The sequence below is a fragment of the Natrix helvetica genome (genome assembly GCF_964273705.1).
Source record: "Natrix helvetica genome assembly, chromosome: 4".
Lineage (NCBI taxonomy): Eukaryota > Metazoa > Chordata > Lepidosauria > Squamata > Natricidae > Natrix > Natrix helvetica.
The window spans coordinates 82,113,152-82,136,115 of NC_138550.1; the positions used below are offsets into that span (position 1 = coordinate 82,113,152).

General features: G+C 46.7%; 1 protein-coding gene across 3 annotated transcripts in view; it reads left to right on the forward strand.

The window, feature by feature from the left end:
* The window catches only part of TRIO (trio Rho guanine nucleotide exchange factor), a 292,427-nt gene that overhangs the window by 86,965 nt on the left and 182,498 nt on the right, over nt 1-22,964 (forward strand). For all 3 annotated transcript variants that reach the window (XM_081950510.1, XM_081950507.1, XM_081950508.1), the window contains exon 2: nt 9,064-9,138. In XM_081950510.1, the coding sequence (XP_081806636.1) occupies nt 9,064-9,138 (75 nt within the window). The remainder of the gene's footprint in view (nt 1-9,063; nt 9,139-22,964) is intronic.

Here is a 22,964-nt window from a genome sequence, read left to right on the forward strand (position 1 = left end):
GTTAAGCTGTTCATGGGCTATGTTGAAGAGAACAACTATCTGTGATTTGGGGCTTGATAAGGTGTTTGTGCAGACGGGACAGGTTGCAAATTTGTGCTTAATGGGAATGTTTAAAACATCTTAAGTATGGTATCCCAGTTGCCATTTTTTTAGGATATTGAATTATAGATAGCAGTGATTAACAACCACTTACATGTGTGATCCCGAGGGGGGGAAAGGTGGTGGTGGGACAGAATATTTATAACATTTCATGTTTGTTTCTTTGGAACATGGAATGTTTGAAGAGTTTTGAATTTTGTCCTGTTGAAGATGAATCTTTTAAAAGATTTTGATTTGAAAGTTTCCAAGCAATGTGGAACAGAAAAATTAATTTTAAGGTTTTGTAAACGTTCCTAACAAAATGATTGTGAATGAGATATATTAACATAAATTTTAGACCATGTTCATGTAATACACACTAATATTATTACATGAATTGGTTGGTCTGGAACTATTTATACTACTGCTCAGTCCCAAAATCAAACCACCTTGTTTCTGAGTTATCCAGAATCTCTATCATTTGACTCATTATTACATTTGTGTAACTTAGTTGTCTCTAAAGCTTTGATTGGTGGTTTTCGGGGTCTGTTCCATTTAGGTTATGCACGATGATAACAGTCAGTTTAGTGAGATGTTCTTAACATTTCCTATCCTAACATTCCATGAATACTTTTCATTGCTCTGCTTTTGGCACACTTACTACAGTTATAGAATACTGTTTTCATTATTACTAAAATTGCAAGCTTTAATCAGTTTATGACCTATCAACTAAAGCTTTAATTGATTCAAACATAGGAAGCCCATTTAATAATTAAGAACATGTTTTTTCTCAGTGGAACTGTGTGTTAAGGGTGTCATGTTTCCTTTCTAAAAATGTTAAAAGATCTCTTTGATTACTGGAGCTTTTAAAAAACACTTAAAAATTCTTCCGGTGAGCGGTTTCATGAAAGTATCCATTGCAAAAGAGACTTCTGGTACTTAAATGAACACAATAAGCTGCTGAAACGAACAGATGCTTGCAAACCATAACATTAAATGATAATTCTTCTTGAAGTCTAACTCTGGATCATAATTTAAATGGAGGTGAAGGGAGGAGTCCTTAACTACAGTATGTGCTCATAACGTTGTTCTCATTTATTCACTTTAACCATGATGCTGCAGAATGAATTGCATTGAGGGGTGGAATTCAGCTAGCATTCTTTTTTAGGCTCTGGATATAGAACCAAGAGGAGAAGTGAAATATTTCTGCTAGCCAGGCCTATTACATGTTTATGTCCTGCAGGCATGTAGAAGGCTTGGTCTTATCTCACCCTATGTGAGATAGTTCCAACTTTGATTCTGGCTGCTGCTGGTTTTTCTTATTCCTTCCTCCTAAATGTGGGGAAAATCTTAGCAGGTAAAGATGCTGAGCTTGTCATCTGGAAAACTGATAGCCCAGGTTTGAGACCTGAGTGCTGCGCAATGGGGTGAGCGCCAGTTACCTGCTTCAGCTCCTGTTCGAAAGCATGTAAATGCAAGTAAATAAATAGGTACCACTTCAATGAGATGGTAACAGCTTTCCATGCACCTCGGCATATAGTTTCCACATAACCATGGAAGTGTGTATGGACAACCCTGGCGCCCTCAGCTGCTCCCTTGGCTAAAAGATGGGGATGAGCACTACCCCCTAGGCTTGGACAAACTGGACTGGGGAAGCCTTTACCTGTATCTTTAAAAAGAGAAATTATTGGCTTTCCAGATGCCACAAAAATGCTTGAAGAACTGATTGACAATAATATGTTGATGTACCTCTTTGTACATTTTGTTTCACTTGTTTAGCAAATGGTGTCATGCAGATTTGTCCATCTATCACTGATTGCAGTAGGGCTGAATCTCAACTAACTTTGTCTAACACAGATCAGTTTAGGTATAGTGCTTTGAAATCCATGGTTTGAAACTAATTTCTGTGGATGTCTATAAAAATTCCCAGGTTATGGCTGTCCCAAAAGTGCTTTTTTCAAGAGGTCTTTGAAAAAAGCACCTTTGGGATAATTTCCTTGGACCATGATCTTTGCATCATATGCTGCAACAAAGGATGAGATCCTTGTATAATAAATATTCACTGCATTTTTCCAATTCAGGGTATGAACATAGATTTAAATTTTATGTGCAGTATCAGACTGAATTTGTCATGATCACAAATGCCACCTTCTGGGAATCAGAGCAGAAATTATGTTGAGCTCTGGCTCTCCTCTTCGAGCTGGCTGAATTGATACTTTAGTACTGATAATTTCTTGCCCGCCCCTGTATCTGGTCATTCCTTAATCTACTCCAAAGATTTTTTTGAAAGATTAGTGATGGACATAAAGAGGCACAAATGGGGATTATGTAGTGAATGCCCCGAAGAGGATTGGAATACCAAAGTAAATATCTTGCAGAGGTTCCCAGCATACTGGATGCTTTAGGAAAACTGTCTCTTGTTTTCCAGTAGAGTGGAGGGAGGGGTCACAGCAGGGTTTAACACAGCCTGATTGGTCCATTTGACTGAGAGAAAACTTCTTAACCTTCGCCTTCTCCCGTTGGTTCCCAGTTTCCTCTCAGTCAAGGTCCAAGACACAGGTTTGGTTCCTAGTAGTAGAGTTTTAGTGGGTTTTATTAGTCAGTGTTAGTGTTGTTGGCACCTTGAATTTGGAGTTTTTTATTTAAAATTCTTTTTTCTAATGGTCCGCCTTGCAGGGCTGTTGTTCGACTGCCCTCAGGAGGCTGAGATAGTCAGTGGGGGGGGGCGCTTCCTCCCCCTCTCTTAAGGGATCGCTCCGGACTGATGCCTGGGGTCTCGGGTGTGCCGGGCGATCCTACGTGCTTTAATTTGTCTTCTTAAAACTTTCCGGTGAGGCTCGCAGCGCGCTGGGGCTTTTCGGCGCGAAAGCGGCTTTTCGGCTTCTAATTTGAACCGCTAGCTTCCCGGGCCGGTTACAGCCCACGGCAGCAGCGCGGAATCGTTTTTCTTGGTTTGGAAGGCTCCTAGGGGCTTAGGAGCTCAGCGGTGATTTAGAGAGTGTTTTGGGAAAGCGAGCTTGCAGCTGCAGGCATTGGCAATAAGGGCGAGGTGAGCGGCCATTTTTAGGCGCGCTTTTGAATGCACCGCCCAAAAGAAGCCGGCGGCCATTTTGAGTCACGTGTTTGGGGCTTGCAACACGGAGAGGCTGTGAAAAACGTGGCTGTGCTGTTTGCAACTTTACCGGAGGCCCGGAGCAGGCGATTCTCACCAGCTGAAGGGCAATTCCTACCAAAAACCTCGTTCTGGAGCACGTGAGTGGGGATGGCTGATAGAACTGAGTCCCAGCAGGCCGCGCCAGCTCAGGCAGGCGAAGATCAGGTTGAGCCCACTCCCCCAGTTAGGCCTCGGGTTTCTAGGCCTTCAGCTGAGGACAGGCCTTCGAGAGCTCTGCAAAGGGATGAGCTCAGGCGATCCAGGGCCATCGAGAAGGTCATTGAAAGGGCTGAGAAGAGACAGGCCAGGGATCCTAGGCCCAGATCCAGATCCCCACACGTGGCGGCTTCATGCCCTCCCCCACCGGTGGCTAGGGGGTTCAGCCCTTCCTCTTCCTCTTCCTCTGCTTCCCCATGCAGATCTGTTAGGAGTCAGGAGCGGGGGGCGCCTCGCTCTCCTTCTGCTTTCCCGGGGATTAGGGAAGAAGATAGGGGGGATCCATTGGAAGGTACCTCTGCAGGTCCAGTTAGGGGTAGGAGATCCAGCAGGGCCTATGTGGCACCAGACTATGATTCAGAAGGAGATGAGGAGGATCTCGAAAACCTCCCTGAGAATCTCAAAAGGCTTATTTCTGCAGCCATTTCTAGGGGCATTTCCCAAAGGGACAGACCTTACCACCACAGTCGAGTTACTCCCTTTAGTAGGTCCAGATCTAGGGCTTCTTCGCCTTCCCTCATGAGTGAGGTCTCCTCTAGGGGGGAGGCACGGAGGGACGATTGGGGGTTCTCTGAGGAGGAGGATGCGGCTCCTGAGCCGCCTCGCTCTTCCAATCTTTTCCTCCAGGCCATGTTCAAACCATTGCTTAAGAAGGCTAGGAGGACCACAAAGGTGGGCACGGGGGACCCCACGGTCCCACCGCCCACGGATCCGGACATGGTCATGTTCTCAGCGACGGCCACCAATAAGGAGGAGATTCCTGCCCCTCCTCTTTTCTTGGAGGTAGCTACTAGCCAATGGGCCCGTCCTTCTAACTTTTCCCCACCTGGCAGCAACGACCGTCGCGCCTACAACATGGAAAAGTCTTTTGTGCAGGCTATTCAGCTTCCAGTTATAGATCAGCCCATAGCAGCTTTAGTCTCCTCCTCTCCAGTAGTTTCGGGGGACGCGGCTGACAAACTTAAGGCAGAGGACAAGAGGGCGGAGCTCACTTTACGTAAAAATTTTAAAGCCTCAGCATGGGCGGTGCGGGCAGCGGCTGCTGCCTCGTACTTTAACCGTACTACGGTCATGTGGCTCCGCCGGCTCCAGGAGCGCACTCCGATCCAGGAGGAGCGCGCACACCAGGATTTGGCTAAAATAATGGCAGCGTGTCAGTATTCGGCTGATGCGACCCTAGACGCAGTTAGATTTGGTTCAAGTGCTTTGGCCACCTCTGTGGCCTCTCGTAGACTTTTGTGGCTCAGGAACTGGCAGATGGACTATAAAGCCAAGTGGGACCTAGTAGCTGCCCCTTTTGAGGGTCCAAATTTGTTCGGGGCTTCCTTAGACCCGATTTTGGTGGAAAACAAAGATAAAAAGAAAGTTATGCCTACATCCACCAAGAAGGCGGAGTCCCGTAGTCATCCCTATCGCAGGCCCCAGTTCAAGTCTTATGACAGGGATCAGGACCAGCGATACCAACCATACAGGCAGGACAGGTCATTTCATAGACAGAGTTTTCAGGACCGTTCTAGATATCAACCGCAGTCCAAGCGGCCCTTTCGTGGGGGGGGCGGCCGCCCCTTCCGCAGAGGGAAATGACTCGAACCCGAGTCATCCCATCGGAGGCCGCCTGGCGCTGTATGCGGACGAGTGGGATCGGATCACGTCAGACGGTTGGGTCAGGGCGACCGTTCGCCACGGCCTAAGGTTAGAATTCCTCTCCAAACCCCCAAGTTTTTTCAAAGTTTTTCCCCCGGCTCGGGACCCGAAGCGGCGTCGTCTCATGGACCTCGCGGTCGCCCATCTTCTAGAAATCAGGGCAGTGGAGGTCGTTCCGGAGCCGGAGAGGGGTCTGGGCTACTACTCCCATCTGTTCGTAGTTCCAAAATCCTCGGGGGGTTGGAGGGCAATCCTCAACCTGAAACGCCTAAACCGCTACCTAGTATACAGGCGGTTCAAGATGGCGTCCCTGAAATCCATTCTGCAGGGCATTCGGAAGGGGGATTACATGGCCTCAGTAGATTTGACGGAGGCCTACCTCCACGTCCCCATCCTTCAGTCTCACCAGTGTTATCTCAGGTTCTCTCACCGGGGCAGGCATTACCAGTACCGGGCTCTCCCGTTTGGTCTGGCCTCAGCTCCGCGGACGTTCACCAAGGTCCTGGCAGCACTGGCGGCTTACCTGCGTTCCATTCCGGTGAGACTTCAGTGCTACTTGGACGACGTCCTCGTTCAGGCAGGGTCCCTCCCCAGGGCCAAGTCGGATCTTCGGCTGACGATCCGTTGGCTTCAGGCGTTGGGGTTTTCAGTGAACTTTCCCAAGAGCCACCTGTCCCCATCCAGGCAGATTCTACACCTAGGGACAGTGATAGACTCCGAGTCAGGGAGGGTCCGTCTGTCTCCAGAGCGCTTGTCCAGCCTTCGCCAGCTGGTCTCCTCTGTACAAAAAAGACGGTCTGTTTCCATCCTGACCTTGTCTCAACTTCTGGGGAAGATGGTCTCTTGCATAGGGATAGTGCCCTGGGCCCGGCTCCACCTGCGACCTCTCCAGTGGGCCTTGATCCCGGTCCAGAGAAGGATGATGAGCAACTCCTTGCGTCCAGTTCCTCTACCGGTGGAGGTGAGACTCTCGTTTCGGTGGTGGTTGTCCCCAGCACTGCAACAGGGGGCTTGTTTTTGGGAGCCCGAGAGAGTCACAGTGACGACGGATGCCAGCCTCTTCGGCTGGGGGGCCGTGATGGACTCCGACATGACCCAGGGACGTTGGTCTGCCTCGGATCTCCGCCACAACATCAATTGGCTGGAGCTAAAAGCCGCGCGGCTTGCCCTAAGGACTTTTCGTCATCACCTGCGGGGGCGCCATGTCCTCCTGCTTACGGACAATGTGACGACGAAGGCCCATGTCAATCGCCAGGGGGGCACCCACTCACGTTCTCTCTGGCGAGAGGCGCAGTCGTTGGGCTTGTGGGCGGAGAGACACTTGGCCTCCATAGTGGCGGAGCACATCTCAGGAGTGTCCAATCTTCAGGCGGATTGGCTGAGTCGCACAACCCTAGACGATGGCGAGTGGCAACTGGGCCCGGAGTTGTTTCGGAAGATATGCAGCAGGTTCGGCACACCTCGGGTGGATCTGTTCGCCTCCCCCGACAACGCTCAGCTGCCCCGGTTCTTTACCCGGTTCCAGTCTCCGTCGGCGGAAGGAGCGGATGCTCTCAGGAGCCGATGGCCCCCGGGTCTCCTTTATGCCTTTCCTCCCCTTCCCCTCGTTCCCCGTACGATAGGGAAGATAGTCACAGAGAGGGCTCTCGTTATTCTGTTAGCACCATACTGGCCGAGGAGACCCTGGTTCGCGGACCTGGTCCAGCTGTCGGTAGCAGACCCCTGGAGGATTCCCCCGGGGGAGGTCGTTCTGAGTCAGGGGGCTTTGCATCACCCAGGGCCTCAGTGGCTCCATCTGACCGCCTGGCTCTTGAACGGAGGATCCTGAGGGGGCAGAGACTTTCGTCAGGAGTCATAGCCACCTTAGAGGCGTCTAGGAGGCCGTCCACGGTTAGAATTTACAATGCCACATGGAAAGCGTTTGCGAAGTGGTGCATTCCTTTGGGGTTGGATCCTTCTAGGGCTACCGTCCCAAACGTGTTGGAGTTCCTCCAGAAGGGGTTGGAGGATGGCTTGTCGCATAATACGCTCCGGCGTCAAGTGGCGGCTTTGGCCACCATTCTGGGGGGGGAGGGTTCCCCCGTCCTTTCCCGGTCTCCACTGATTAAGCGTTTTCTGAAGGGGGCGGCTAACATCCGTCCGCCTCCGGTTCATAGGTTTCCAACCTGGGATCTGACCCTGGTTCTCCAGGCTCTGACGAGCTCCCCGTTCGAACCACTTAGGACGGTACACATGCGTCTGCTTACCCTTAAGGTGGTGTTTTTAGTGGCCATTACATCGGCCAGGCGCATTTCAGAGTTGGGGGCCCTTTCTTCACGCAGTGACCTGTGTGTAATACACCAGGACAGGGTGGTCCTTCGCTTGGATCCTTCGTTCATTCCGAAGGTGAATTCACAGTTTCACAGGGCCCAGGAGGTCGTGCTCCCGAATTTTTGTCCCAATCCCTCGAGAGAGCGGGAGTTGGTGTGGCATAAGCTGGACGTTCGCCGGGCTGTTCGCATTTACCTAAAGCGAACTGAGGGCATTAGGAGGACGGAAGCGTTATTTGTTTCCTTTCGTCCAGGCTCGTTAGGATGTAAGGTGTCTTCTTCCACCATCGGACGATGGATTAGGTTGGCCATAGTTGAGGCTTACGGGGCTTCTGGGAAGACTCCCCCATCGGGGATCACTGCGCACTCCACCCGCAGTGCGGCTACTTCGGCGGCTTGGGCCACCAGGGCACCTTTCGAAGATATTTGTAGGGCGGCGGCCTGGGCTTCCCCCACACCTTTTATTAGGCACTATCGTTTGGATACTTTTGCCTCGGCTGAGGCATCCTTTGGCCGGAGGGTCCTTCAGAGGGTGGTGGCCGATTCTTCACCTGGGACCCAGTCGGCCCGCCCGGGGACGTAGCGTGGGTATGTCCCTGCTGTGACCCCTCCCTCCACTCTACTGGAAAAAGAACGTTGGTCTTACCTGAACGTTTTTTTCTGGAGTAGTGGAGGGAGGGGTCACATTTCCCGCCCTAGTTAGTTAGTTAGACAGGGTCCGGGAGGTGTAGAATCGGGGGGCCCCGGGGGGGCTTGTTCTTGTTTGTGTTTGACTTGCAGTTGTTGGCCGTGACATCGCGGAAACTGGGAACCAACGGGAGAAGGCGAAGGTTAAGAAGTTTTCTCTCAGTCAAATGGACCAATCAGGCTGTGTTAAACCCTGCTGTGACCCCTCCCTCCACTACTCCAGAAAAAAACGTTCAGGTAAGACCAACGTTCTTTTCAAATGGTTGCCACTGATTTTTACAATATGTATACAGGTAGTCTTTACTTACTGGCCACAATTAGGATTGACAACTCTGTCACTAAGCAATGTGGTCATAAAGCAAAACATCACATGACTGCATCAACTTATGATGTCAGTTCTGACTGCGCTTGTTTAGGGAATCATCCATGGTTGTTAATCACAATGTCATGTGACCACAACTTGTGACTCCTTGCCAGATTCCCCCTTGACTTTGCTTGTCAGAAGCTGGCTCTGAAGGTGGCAAATGGCAATCAGGTGACTGTAAGGGATTGTGATTATTGTAAACACACACCAGTTGCCAAGCAGCCAAATCTCAATCATGTGACCAAGGGGATGCTGCGAGGGTCACAACTTCAAAGACAGATCATAAGTCCCCTTTTGCAGTACTGTCATAACTTCAAACTTTTGCTGAAGAGACAGTAGGTAAAATGAGGACTACTTATATATATTTAGTGTGCACCTTTAAAATGATTGTATTTCATGTTGCGATGTTGCAAAGTATACTCAGTGTATCCAGGTTTTCAAATTCCCTGAAAACTTTTTTTTGACAATTTAAATGATCAGCATTTTTTCTATTCTTAGATGTGTGAAACAAAAATACATCCTGCCCGCAACACTATAAAGAATAAGATCCTAAAATAATGATACTGTCCCTGTGCAACTGGACTTAATATCCATTTTGTTTTTGTCTTCAGGATTTCGTAAAAATGATGAAATGAAAGCTATGGAAGTCCTTCCAATCCTCAAGGAGAAAGTTGCATACCTTTCAGGTAATATAATGTGTTTGTATTACTTAGCTATTTGGTGTGTGATCACTGACAGTGCAGTACATAATTATGACAACTGAGTAACAATGAATATATCTTCAATTATTTATTATATTTCTTCTGATACACATTCATACTCTCAGCATTTTGTCAGTTAGTTTCTTTCAACAAAATCTTTAGGCAGAACTACTCAGGAAAAAAATAGAAATAGAAATAATCTAGTACAAATCAGTCTTCTCAATCTCAGCAACTTTAAGATGTGTGAACTCCTAGAATTCCTTAGCCAGCATCATTCATACAACCATCATCTGTACAACCAGGAGATGGATTCTAGCCCACTTCCATATGCATGGATTATGTAACCAGTTCATAACATGAGAGAAGGAGGTTTGAAGATTATTTAAGGCATGTTATCACTTTACTTTCAAAAATAAGTTTTCTTTGGGGGTGGGGGGTATATTTTATTGGTTAGCTTCCAAATACTCAACAATTAGCTATCAATCTTCCATGAAGTCTTTGGTGGAATATTGGTTGTTTGTGTTTACCGAGTCTATTGCTGTGAACTAAATACTCCAGAGTTACTTTGAATGCCAACGCTTAGGGCTTTTATGTAAAAATAACCAAAGATTTTTCTTTAAAAAAATATTGCACACATCATTGCTCCATTCACATCTTCCTCCTCTTCTTTTTTTTAAACTTCTGAACATATTATCTGGAATTAAGATATCCCTGTTTAATTATCTCTTTGCTCTGTGTTTTCTACCTGGCATGTTAAGTTCCATCATGCTTGGCTAATGCAAATAGATGCTATAGTTCAATACATTTGGAGGGCAACAGTTGGCATTTATTCCATAACACAATGTCCATATTTTGAACACTTGCTTTCCTGGTATTATGTGCTGAATCCCTGTCCAGATTCTAAATCATTGGAAAAATGAGAATGGAGAGCAACTTGATGGAAGAAACAAGTCCTTAAGTCTAAAATTGTCATGCATTGCAATAGGCATTGGGATTATTGTGGCTTCTTTATTTGAAGTCTCTGAACAATTGGTTACTTAAGAACATAAGTTCTGCCTTGTAACTGTTTGCTTAATAGTATGACATTGCAGAATGAAAAATGTAAAGTTTGTTAATTGATCTGTAGAGTCTGGTTCCCAGTCTTGAATTTAGTGGCTGTTGCAAGAGTTCTTGTCTGCATTAGCTCACACAATATGTACACAACCTAGAGTTAACTTGCTTCGGTGAATCTAGTCAAAGGGAGCTAATTGGTTACTAACATTCTACCTCGTTTTCTGGCTTCTGAAAGGAGGAATGTGAAGGAGTGACCACAAAGTGGATCTGATACAAATTGTAATTGTTGTTTGCTCTATTTTCATAAATATACACTTGCACATGAACACCTGGTGACTGCATGGGAGGATCACAAAATGGGGACGGCACAGATAATGGAAGAGGCTTAGGCACTGTGTATGCAGAGAAACTAACTCTGATCAGGCCACTTTTTTTGTAACTGAAATATCAAAATTAAATCAAAGAAAAATAAGATGCTGGCCAACATTAGGGAAGATGCGTGAATTGTAGTTCACTAGAAGCAATATTAACACTAACATTTAACACTTCATACTTAACACTAACCTGGCATAAAGAGGTTCTTTGACTGTATTTGCACATTGTATTTACTTAGTCTTATGATTAAGCATGGAACACGTCTTATGACAGTTGCTGATTTCTCCTCCCAGGTATAAGGCTTACTACAATTTTTCCTAGCTTTCTTCACTCTCCAGATGTTTGTGTGACAGCTCAGCCAAAGGGAATTGGAGGAATTAGTCCATACATCTGGAAGGCACACAGATTGTAAAAAGTTGGTGTAATATATATCTGAGAGTAAGACATACACTATGCGCAGTCTCAGCCAACCAGACAATATAGTTATGGCCTGTGGTAGATTTATTTATGGTTATGTTCTCTGGCTGATTGAGTCTGGAAGTAATATATGTACTGCATCGTACACTAAGCAGTACATTACCCAAATATGGCTGTTTGCTAGTCATATTGGTTGGAAGTGTGGGTGGGAGAGAGAAGGAAGAATTGGCAGTAGCAAGCAAATGCATTCATACTTAACCATAAGTCTAAATAAACATGACATAAAAACTGGCCCTCATCCATCCAAATCTGCAACATGGGAACCTTTCCTAACAGAGGTGTTGTATAGGCTACTGAAATAATCTAGATGCATTTCTTTAAACTCTCATGAGCTGTATAAATGATCCAGATTAGGACTTGGAATCTCTGTTTGTAGCTGTCACACTTAACTGCAAGTTGAATGTATGTCTTGAGATCTGGGTCAGGGATTTGGGAAAATAGCAGAAACGGGGTATAATTTCACTGTGATATCCTTCTTTTTTCCCCCTTTCTATTATCCCTTTACAACAATCCTCTGGTTCTTCTATTGCCAGTCTGCCTCCACTTGCCCCTTCCCCATATTTCCTTACTTGGAATTTTGGCTGTTGTGTTTTTTTGACCATTGATGATGACTAGATTATCTATGGCTTCTTCTCTTGTGCATTTACTTGCATGTTCCAACAATGATGTCTTTGGTGTTGGCACAGTTAACGTTTAAAGTAGTCCTTTAAAAATTTTTGTTGTGTGCGCACACATACACACACAAACACAAACACGGTATGTGGGAAAGAGCTTGGGAGAATAGATGCTGCCTAGGAATAGTCAAATAAGAGACAGGGTAACCCGCAACTGCATAGTGGATAGAGCAAGAAGCTTAGAAAGGAATTCTAAATTCTTGAGCTATAAAAATGACAGTGGGAAAATTGTACTTTCAAATTTGCAAGAAAGTAGAATTAGTGTATCTCGTGTTTCCTGTCTGGTCTACCTGGTAAGGCTGAATCTATTGTATCTGTTAACAGTATGGATATCAGGTGAGTTAGTAAATTTTGGAACATTAATAACCATTCCAGTTGAGTTTCAAATCAAATTACTTCATATAAGAAACCAAATGCTGCCATTTTGACTGGAGTGAAAGTTTCCACTTGGGGATCAGAGCATTACTCACTGTAAATATTGCCATCCCACAAACACTTCTAAATCCACGTAAAAATCCTAAAGTGGTTCGAAAACCATCCTAACTGCAGAATAACAAAGCCTGATGGTCCTCTCAGTCTGCATTTCAGTTTTGGATAAGTAAGTCCGTTCCTGTCCATGTTCCAATATTTTGTTCTTGGTAGGAAAATGAAAACACTGATGTAGTTCAGAAAAGACCCTTTTAATAGTGCAAATGGGCAAATGATACTAAACTAATAACTTCATAGCTGTGGGGAGAGGAGACAGCCACCTTTCTTCTATGTTTGTATTTCATCTCCCCCTTATTTATTTTTCTGCTTTGCGGAATCAATGTATCACTTCTACACTTGATAATAAAGCTTCATTTCCTTGATCAATTTATATCTAGACTTTCTTATAACCCAAGACTAGGGATAAAATCCAGAAGAGCAGTATACCCGCATTAGAATAAATGATAGCAGGCCTAATTGTCTGTTTTGCTAACAAATGTGAGAGACCTAGGAATGGAACTGAACGGAATATATTATGGCTATGCTTATCAGTGCATACTTTTCTAAACTGGTCTGAAAGCACAGCCTTGGTTGGGAATGACATCCTTTAATCAAATGGCTTTAGTGTCCTGTAACTGACTATAGCTGCAGTTATAATGAAATAGTGCTCACCCCAAGATTTCATCTTTCTGTATGTATTCCACTCTGCTATAAAAACTGGCTAGAATGTTTTACCTACTTCTGTCTATTGACTGGCATAATAAATAATGAACTGTGTGTGGCCCAGTAAAGAATTTAAATTAGATTAAATTAAAGATTTTACAGGATTCAAAAGTGAGATGGACTTGTGGTTCTGGACTATAAATAGTATTATTATGCTGGCTGTTTAACATGGATTTCAAAGTGGCTTGTATCTCCTGGTTCCCTACCTCTAAAAATGGGACGGGAGTTCTAGATGCATTGCATAAATATCTTTAGGCTGAAACAAACAGTAATAAACCATTCACAAGGGATCATGCAAAATAATTAATGTACTGAATACTTGGTGTAAATGCAGAACAAAAATAAGCCCAGATTTTCTTTTCTTTTCTTTTGCTGTTTATTTCTATGCAGAAAAAACCACTAAGAAATGTATTCACTGGAGATTTAATAATTTGTTTAGGTTGCAAGATTTAATTATTAACAAGATGAAAATCAAATCTTCTGAGCTTTACTTCACAATGAATTAGTCTACCTGATTTGTAGAAAACAAAACGCAATATTGCAAGAGGGAATATTGTGGTACACATAGTCCTCAGTTAACAACTGTTTGTTCAACAACCATTCAAAATTAGCAATGCTGAACAAGGAGACTTCTAGCTGGTCCTCAAAGTTGTGACCCATCATAGCAACCTGACAGTCACATGATCACAATTCAGATGCTTGCAACCAGCCCACACTTAGAATGGACACAACATCCTGCAGTCACATCATCACTATTTGAAACCTTCGCTGCCAGTTCCAATGGGGGAAGTCGGCAAGTGATTGCAAATGGCAATCAGGTGACATTGCGCCTAACAACCATGTTGGATTCTCCTAATGACCACAACTGGAACAAGTTGTAAGTCAACACAGTAATTTGATGTCATGCTTTTGTCAAGCACAGGAAAACAGGAGTCCAGGCAGTTCAAATGAATATGTAGGTTTATCACACGCTAAATCTGAACTATTAACTGTCAAAGTAAATTGGCAGTAAATAAAAGTCAACGGAATTCAAGGTGAGCTGGATTTAGATCTCTTGTGGGCACAAAGGGACTCAAGACTGATGATGCACTTGACCTCTCCCTCGGGCTCAGCCTGGCCATTTTATACAGCTTTACAATCATATCAGCAATGGTGTTCCCCGTCCCTGTTATTATTGTTAACTGAGGACCACTTGTTTCTGACTGAATTTGAAATGTTTACAACAGAAATTTAGGATTTATCTATAAATTGTTGGGGAACTATAACTTTAGTTCTCAATATTCATTCTTACAGTTGAATAGTGATTTTTAGCTTGTTAAAGCAATATATTAAATTATTTATAGTTAACTATGTTATATTGGAAATTATAACCTCTATAAGATTTGTAAACCTTTGTTAAGACATTTCTATGTTACTTTTTTTTGCTCTTATGTAGTTCCTCAAATAGTACCAAAAAACCCTCCAAAACAAAAAAAGAGGATTGGTTTATTATTCTATAGTTTGAATTCAGCAATAGAGTATATATAAGGCTACTGTAGTATATTATATGTAGCAGCGGAATTTACCTCAGGTTTGTAGTAGTAGCAGTAGAAAAAAATGCATCTAATAATAAACAGCATCACAAATGCAAGAATGTTGCCTTAAGTTTTGTATTTGAGAAGGAGAAGTGTAGGGGATGGGAGGAATGGATAGCAAAACATGATCTAGGGGAGAATAGTAAAAATATAAATCCTATAAATTTAATACAAAGTTATTATTAGTGACATTTGTGATTATGCTTTTACTCTCGTGCAGCTGACTTAAATCACATTCCACCCTCAGTATGTTATCCAAAATAATCCTAATATTACCACTTCCTTTCTCTTTCGTGAGAGATCCAGGGTAAGAGAACACTATTGTTCAGAAGGACTTTGGGGCCTTTCTTCTCCAATGGAAAGCAGAACAAAGAGTAGCGTCCATTTACTTTCTTGTTTAGAGAAGGGAAGTATTGGCAATAGCTACCATCTTGCATTATCTGGTACTCTGTGTGAACATCTCCCTTGCCCCAGATAGCAGATAGCATCTGGAGCTGAGCACAACCATTCCTGACTCCACTCATTCCTCAGATTGTGCCTGCACCATTCTCCATAGCGCTGCTTGGAGAGTCCAAGGATGGGTTAACACAGCCTGTTTGCCCATGGACTGAGTAGATTTTTCCCCTCTGGCCACGCCTCCTTTGCCTCTTCTGGCTCAGTTTTAAAAACTCAGTCCGCCCGATAGGACGAGTTTGGGGAACACTCAGCTTTGAGCAAATAGGCTGGGTTCTCCAATAGTAATTTTAGAGTTTTTTATGTGTTGATATTTAGTTGTTATTAGGATTTTCCCCCAGGTTTTATTATTTTGATTTTTTATTTTCCTTTTTTCTATTTTTTTACCAAGAAGAGGATTTACCTAAGTAAGGCTGAGGCAGCGATCGGTTCCACAGCTGCTTAGTCGCAGCTGGGGGAACAAGCGAGGCCGCTCGTCTGGCGTCTGCTGGCGAACGCAGGGAAGGACGGCAATCCCCGTGTTTCCCTGGTCGTTTTGGAGGAGAGGCTTTTAAAAAAGCCCTTGCTTCTCCAAACGGCGTCTTTTGCCGATCGGGAGAGCGGCGGCCATTTTGAAAAGCGCTGCTTTGGTGCGCTTTTTGGCTGCAGCCAATGGGAAGCGCCTGGCCCTTAAGTGAGGCTTTTGGCGCGCAGAAGAACCGGCGGCCATTTTTTGGAGACTTTTTTACTGTCCGGAAGCAGCAGCAAGCAGCAGAGCTCTCCGCCTCAAGCAGACAGCCGCAGAGGATTGCGAGGGCTTGCCTGGGTCTCCAGCAAGCCTGAAGTTCCCCAGCCAACTAAGGGGAAGCGGCAAGGAGTGTCCTGGTGCCTGATCCAGCCTCCCAACTGAATCTGCAGACGCTTCTGGAGCCATCGGGCCAGCGTCCACTGCCCTTCCCACAGCAGCGACCTCTTCGACTCAGGATCAACCAAGGATGGCTGATGAAGGTTTGGAGCGAAGGGAGGAGCTGGCAGGGCCATCTGCAAAGCGCAGTAGGCCAGATCCCTCAAGCCAGGGGAGAAAGGGAAACAAGGGCGCTGGGGGGAAAGCTTCCCACTCTTCAGCTGGGAGCAAGGCCCCCAAAATTCAAGGGGACAAGGGGCAGGACTCCCTAAAGGACAAGTCTGCTAGGCCCCAGGTTCCCTCTGCACCCTTACCAAGTGAGGCTGGGCCAGTTCCTTCCCCACCCATCCAGAGGGAGATAGAGCAGGGGGAGGAAATGGGGGATAAATCCCCATCCTTCTGTGATAGGGATTCCATGTCAGGATCCCCTGCAGCCTCTCTGGGTTATCCAGGTTCTCCTAGCTCTTCAGTCAGGGAGGATATCCCCTCCTTTCAATGCTGTTTTCATGCAGAGGATCAGAGAGATCCTCCTACGGGTGCCAGGGGACAGGCCTATGCCCAATCCAGGCCTGCAGAGGACAAGGGCCCAGCTATGTCAGCAGAGATGAGGGATCTCATCATGCAGGCTATTTCCCAGGGTGTGGTAGAAGCCATGAGGCTACAGGAAGGCAGGGGTGGCAAGGCCTCTAGGCCTGCTCGCCCCCTGGGGGAAAAGAGGACCAGAGTACTTGATTCCCCGGGCACTTCTATCACCACAGAGGTGTCTACGTGGGAGGAGGAGACTGCTGAGGACTTTGCTCTCTCGGAGGATGAGGATATGCCTCCAGACAAGCCCTCCTTCACTGGTCTCTTTAAGCCAGCCTTATTCAAGTCCATCTTACACAAGGCCAGAGCCTCTACTGAGCTTGGTGCCAAACCTAAGGACAAGGAAGTCCCCTCTACTTCCCAGGACCTCATGGCAGGGCTGTTCAGCGAAACAACCCCTGACCCAGAACTGATACCAGTCCCTGACATGTTCATGGAAGTTATCCAGCGCCAATGGGCACAGCCAGGTACCCTGGCCAACCCCAGTGGCGCAGACAAATCACTGTATCCATTAGAACCTAGGCTGGAGGATGTATTGAAACCTCCAGAAGTGGATGCCCCTATGGTCTCTCTGACCTCTAATTCTAATCTCCCGGCCGAGTTATTAGAAGGGTTAAAGGCAGAGGATAAGAAGGCAGAAAAGGCTTGTCTCAAAACGCACCAGGCGGCTGCCTGGGCGATCAAAACCTCCACTTCTGCCTCGTTCTTTACGAGGGCATCCCTATTATGGCTGCACCAACTCAGATCTCAGCCCCCATCTGAAGCATCTTGTTGGCGACATGATCTTAACAAGATCATTACGGCTGTGGAATATGCCTCTGATGCATCCCTGCATGCAGCGAAATTCGCCTCCAGGGCACTAGCGTCCAACATAACTTCTCGCCGCCTGCTTTGGCTTCGGCACTGGCAGGCGGACATGAAGGCTAAGTGGAAGCTGGCTTCAGCTCCATTCAAGGGAGAGAACCTCTTTGGGGATTCCCTAGAGAAATTCCTAATTGAGACAAAGGATAAGAGGAAGGTCCTTCCTTCCACCTTCAGGAAGCATGACAGGAAAGGTCAGGGCTCGTTCAGGAAACAGGCCTTTCGGGCACAGGAAGGTGCCCAGGCCTCCTCCTCTTCATATTCCTCCCAAAGACAGTTTAACCAGTCCTCTGACAGGTCCCAGGAACGAAACAACTTTTCTTCCAGGGGCAGACAATCCAATCAGGGGTCCTTTCGGAAGCCCTTTCGTGGGGGATCCCACAACCGTCAGTTTAGACGTGGGAAGTGACCGTCTGGGGTCTCCTCCCATCGGGGGCCGCCTGCAATTCTATGCAGACCTTTGGGAGGAAACAACCTCGGACAAGTGGGTCTTAAATACCATCAGGAGGGGTCTAACCTTGGAGTTTCTATCCTCTCCTCCGCGGACCTTTGTTCGCTGCCCACTATCCAAGAACCCTGTAAAGAGGGCTCTCATGCAGGCAGAGATAGATCATCTTCTGCAGATCAATGCAATAGAGGCAGTTCCTCCAGAACAGGAAGGGAGGGGGTTCTATTCCATTCTCTTCCTGGTCCCCAAGAATTCAGGGGGGTGGAGGGCCATTTTAGATCTGAAGCGCCTGAACAGACATCTGGCCTACAAGCGCTTCAAAATGCAGTCTCTTCAGTCGATCCTAAGCTGCATGCGACAAGGGGATCTGCTCACCTCCATCGATCTCAAGGAGGCGTACCTGCATGTGCCCATCCATCCTGCACACAGGAAGTTCCTGCGCTTGTGTTACAACGGAAAGCACTTCCAATACAGGGCGCTTCCGTTCGGACTTTCTTCTGCACCCAGAACGTTCACGAAGCTTCTTGCAGCTGTGGCGGCCCACCTGCGCAAGCTTCCAGTCCGCCTGGAGTGCTATCTGGACGACATCATCATCCACTCAAGGACTCATCAGCAAGCGGTGAGAGATGTAAGCGTCACAGTTCACACCTTACAGGACCACGGTTTTTCTGTAAACATGGAAAAAAGCAACCTGACTCCTGCCACACGCATACAACACCTGGGCGCCATAATAGACTCAGTATCTTGCCAGGTGTCCCTGTCTCCGGAAAGAATCCGCAACCTCAGGAGCAGGATCCGGTCGTGTCGCAGGAACAGGTCCTGGCAGGTAGTGCAGCTATCCCAACTGTTAGGGATCATGATTTCTTGCCTCAACATAGTTCCCTGGGCACGCCTTCATGCAAGGGAACTGCAATGGTTCTTACTTCCAATGCAAAGAGCAAAGATCAGCAACTCCACCAGGAGAGTTCGCATCCCACCAAGAGTGACTCGGTCTCTGAGTTGGTGGCAGTCTCGAGCAGTGGAGAAGGGCTGCCTATTCAGAGAACCCGACAGGATCGTGGTAACGACCGACGCCAGTCTCTATGGTTGGGGGGGCGCATTGCCAAGGTCAGCTGGCGCAAGGCAGGTGGTCCAGCGCGGAGGCAGCCCGGAGCATCAATTGGCTAGAACTCAGGGCAGCCCGGCTTGCGCTGAAGAGATCTGCAGAACAGCTGAAGGGGCACCACGTTCTGCTACTGACCGACAATGTGGCCACAAAGGCTCACGTGAACCGACAAGGAGGGACCCACTCCAAAAGACTCATGTCAGAGGCGGAGGCCATAGGACGATGGGCAGAGATCCACTTAGTGTCGCTGAGGGCGGATCACATCTCCGGAACCAGCAATGTGAGTGCGGATTGGTTGAGTCGTCAGACCATCGACAACTCGGAGTGGCAACTTCATCCGGACCTGTTCGCACAGGTGGTAAGGAGGTTTGGTCTCCCACAGGTCGACCTGTTTGCCTCGGCGGCAAACACACAGCTCCAGCGGTTCTTCTCCCGCTACAAGTCAGCACAAGCGGAGGGGACGGATGCCCTGAGGTCCAGCTGGCCTCCAGGGCTTCTATACGCGTTTCCGCCCTTCCCTCTGATCCCACAGGTGATCTACAAGCTGCTGAAGGAGGGGGCGGAGCTCATTCTGGTGGCTCCACATTGGCCCAGGAGATCCTGGTTCGCGGACCTGGTCGATCTGTCTGTGGAGCAACCGTGGAGAATTCCTCCAGACCAGGTATCCTTGCGTCAAGGGGCCATCAACCATCCAGAGCCCCAATGGTTGCAGTTAGCCGTCTGGCACTTGAGGGGCAGCTCCTGAAGGACCAGAGCCTCTCAGACAACGTCATTAAAACCATCCAAGCTTCCAGACGTCCGGCCACTACTCGCATTTATGACGCGACTTGGGCTGCCTTTTCTTCCTGGTGCAGCAAACGGGACATTGACAGTGTGGCAGCGTCCATCCCTCAGTTATTGGACTTCCTACAAGAGGGCTTGGACAAAGGACTGGCACCAGCCACTCTCAGGCGCCAGGTTGCTGCATTATCCACCATCTTAGCCAGACACCAACTTCAATCCCTGAGTCACCATCCTCAGGTCAAGAGCTTCTTGAAGGGGGCCTACAACATCCGACCCCAGGTGGTGCACAGGTACCCGACCTGGAACCTACCCTTTGTCCTGCAGGCATTGACAGCGGCTCCCTTCGAACCTTTGAGGAAGGTATCTCTTCGACATCTGACTCTTAAGACTGCCTTCCTCATAGCCATTACTTCAGCCAGAAGGGTATCTGAGATTGCGGCCTTCTCGGCCAAGGAAGAGCTGTGCATCATCCACCCAGACAGGGTCATCCTACGGTTAGACCCCGCCTTCATGCCGAAGGTGAATTCTCATTTTCACAGGTCTCAGGAGGTTATCCTCCCGAACTTCTGTCCCAGCCCTCAACACTCCAAGGAGCGCAGGTGGCACAAATTGGACGTGCGAAGGGCAGTCCGCATTTACCTGAAACGAACTAAGGACATCAGGCACTCCGAGGCCTTCTTTGTGTCTTTTCAACCAGGATCGCTGGGTCGCAAGGTGTCATCTTCAACCATAGGTCGGTGGCTGCGAGCTTGCATTAAGATGACATATGACCTTCAGGGCAAGCCGGTTCCACCTCGTGTAACGGCACATTCCACCAGAAGCGCGGCCACGACCGCGGCCTGGGCGACTCAAGCATCTATTCTGGACATTTGCAGAGCGGCCACGTGGGCGTCTCCCACGGCTTTCATTAGAAACTACAAGATCGATTCCTTTGCCTCTGCCGAAGCCTCTTTTGGCCGTAGAGTATTGCAGAAGGTTATTGAGGCTCCGGACAATGTCACTTCTTCCCGCCCTGGGACACAATAGCTTGGGCATGTCCCATCCTTGGACTCTCCAAGCAGCGCTATGGAGAATGACCGTTGTCTTACCTGAACGGTCGTTCTCATGGCGCTGCGGAGAGTACAAGACCCACCCAGGGTGATTGTTTAGCTCCGAGATTGTATCTTTGCACAGGTGTGAGCTGAGAACGTCTTCGTCGGACAAGACCTCGTTTTTAAAACTGAGCCAGAAGAGGCAAAGGAGGCGTGGCCAGAGGGGAAAAATCTACTCAGTCCATGGGCAAACAGGCTGTGTTAACCCATCCTTGTACTCTCCGCAGCGCCATGAGAACGACCGTTCAGGTAAGACAACGGTCAGTCTCTTCCATGGGTTCATTTTCTTGACATTTCCTTGCTCTTGCCAACAGCTTGGCTTCTCAACCTTTCAGAAGTTGAGAGAATAGTACAAAAGCATACAGTATCTTTACAGCTTGGAAGCTTAGAAGATTTGGATCTGGGTATGATTCTTGTTAGAAGACTACCAGAAATTGTTAACAACTTGGAAAGGGAACACTATCTTTTCTGTGTTGGCTTTCAAAATTGGGATCAGCCACCCAAAATAAATTTAATACACCATTCTCACCCTTAAGTCATAGGGGAGAACATTGGCTTCTTAGATGTGATAGTACTTTAGGCAGCATTAGAGTATGTCCAATATTTTATAGAGCTGTCTAAATAAAACATGCTTCAGTTCCTTTTCTTCCCTGCAAAAGAGCTCCCACCCTAAAATGGACAACAAAGAACTCAACAGATTGAGAGGAACTGCAGGACATGGGTTTTCCCCATGAAAATAGTCACATATTGACTAAAACACTGTTCTTTCTAACCTCGCCTTCAGTGATTGCTGCAAAGATAGGATTTCTTTGAAGTCATTTGCAGTGCTTTTGACAAGATGCAGGGTACAAATGGATACATAAGATACATATAAAATACTTCCAGTATATTCAACATAATTTCTGCAGCCGTAAAAGAACTTTCTTACCCACATCACCCCCTAGTGTTGTGCCTTTTAACTGAGAACATAACATATTCGACTGAGAACATATTTAACATAACGTATTTAACTGAGAACATAACATTTTTGAACTTTCCTGAGGCTGGTGGTTGGAGCTGCTGGCTGCAAGTGGGGAATCAGGGAGACAAAGAGGACTAGATAGTGGCCCTTTAACTCCATTTCATTTGAACCTTCCTGAGGCTGGTGATTGGAGCTGCTGGCTACAACCTCAATACCAGGAAAGATTCTGGAAAAGATAATCAAGCAACGAATTAGCGAACACCTAGAAGTAAACAAAGTAACAGGCAAAAGCCAACATGGGTTTGTCAAAAACAGATCATGCCAGACTAATCTTATTCCATTCTTTGACAAAGTGACAAAATTAGTGGACCAGAGGAATGCTGTCAATATAGTTTACTTGGATTTCAGTAAGCATTTGATAAGGTAGACCATAACCTACTACTAGATAAAGTAGAAGAATGTGGGTTGGACAGCATCACCACCAGATGCATTCATAACTGGCTGACCAACCACACTCAACGTGTAGTCCTCAATGGAACTGCATCTACATAGAGGGAAGTATGCAGTGGAGTACCCCAAGGCTCTGTTTTAGGCCCAGTACTCTTCAACATCTTCATCAATGATTTGGATGAGGGAATAAATGGGGAAACTCAACAAATTTGCAGATGACACCAAGCTGGCAGGAATAGCCAACACTCCAGAAGACAGGCTTAAGATGCAGAAGGATCTTGACAAGCTTGAACATTGGGCACTATCTAATAAAATGAAATTCAATGGTGAAAAGAGTAAAGTTCTACATTTAGGCAAGAAAAACGAAATGCACAGGTACAGTATAGGTGGTACCTTCCTCAATAGTAGTAACTGTGAGAGAGATCTTGGAGTCCTAGTGGACAACCATTTAAATATGAGCCAGCAATGTGCAGCAGCTGCCAAAAAAGCCAACACAGTTCTAGGCTGCATAAACAGAGGGGTAGAATCAAGATCACGTAAAGTGTTAATACCATTTTATAATGCCTTGGTAAGGCCACACTTGGAATACTGTATTCAGTTTTGGTTGCCATGATATAGAAAAGATGTGGAGACTCTAGAAAGAGTGCAGAGAAGAGCAACAAAGATGATTAGGGGACTGGAGACTAAAACATATGAAGAACGGTTGCAGGAACTGGGTATGTCTAGTTTAATAGAAAGAAGGACTAGGGGAGACATGATAGCAGTGTTCCAATATCTCAGGGGTTGCCACAAAAAAAAGGGAATCAAACTATTCTCCGAGGCACCTGAGGGTAGAACAAGAAGCAAT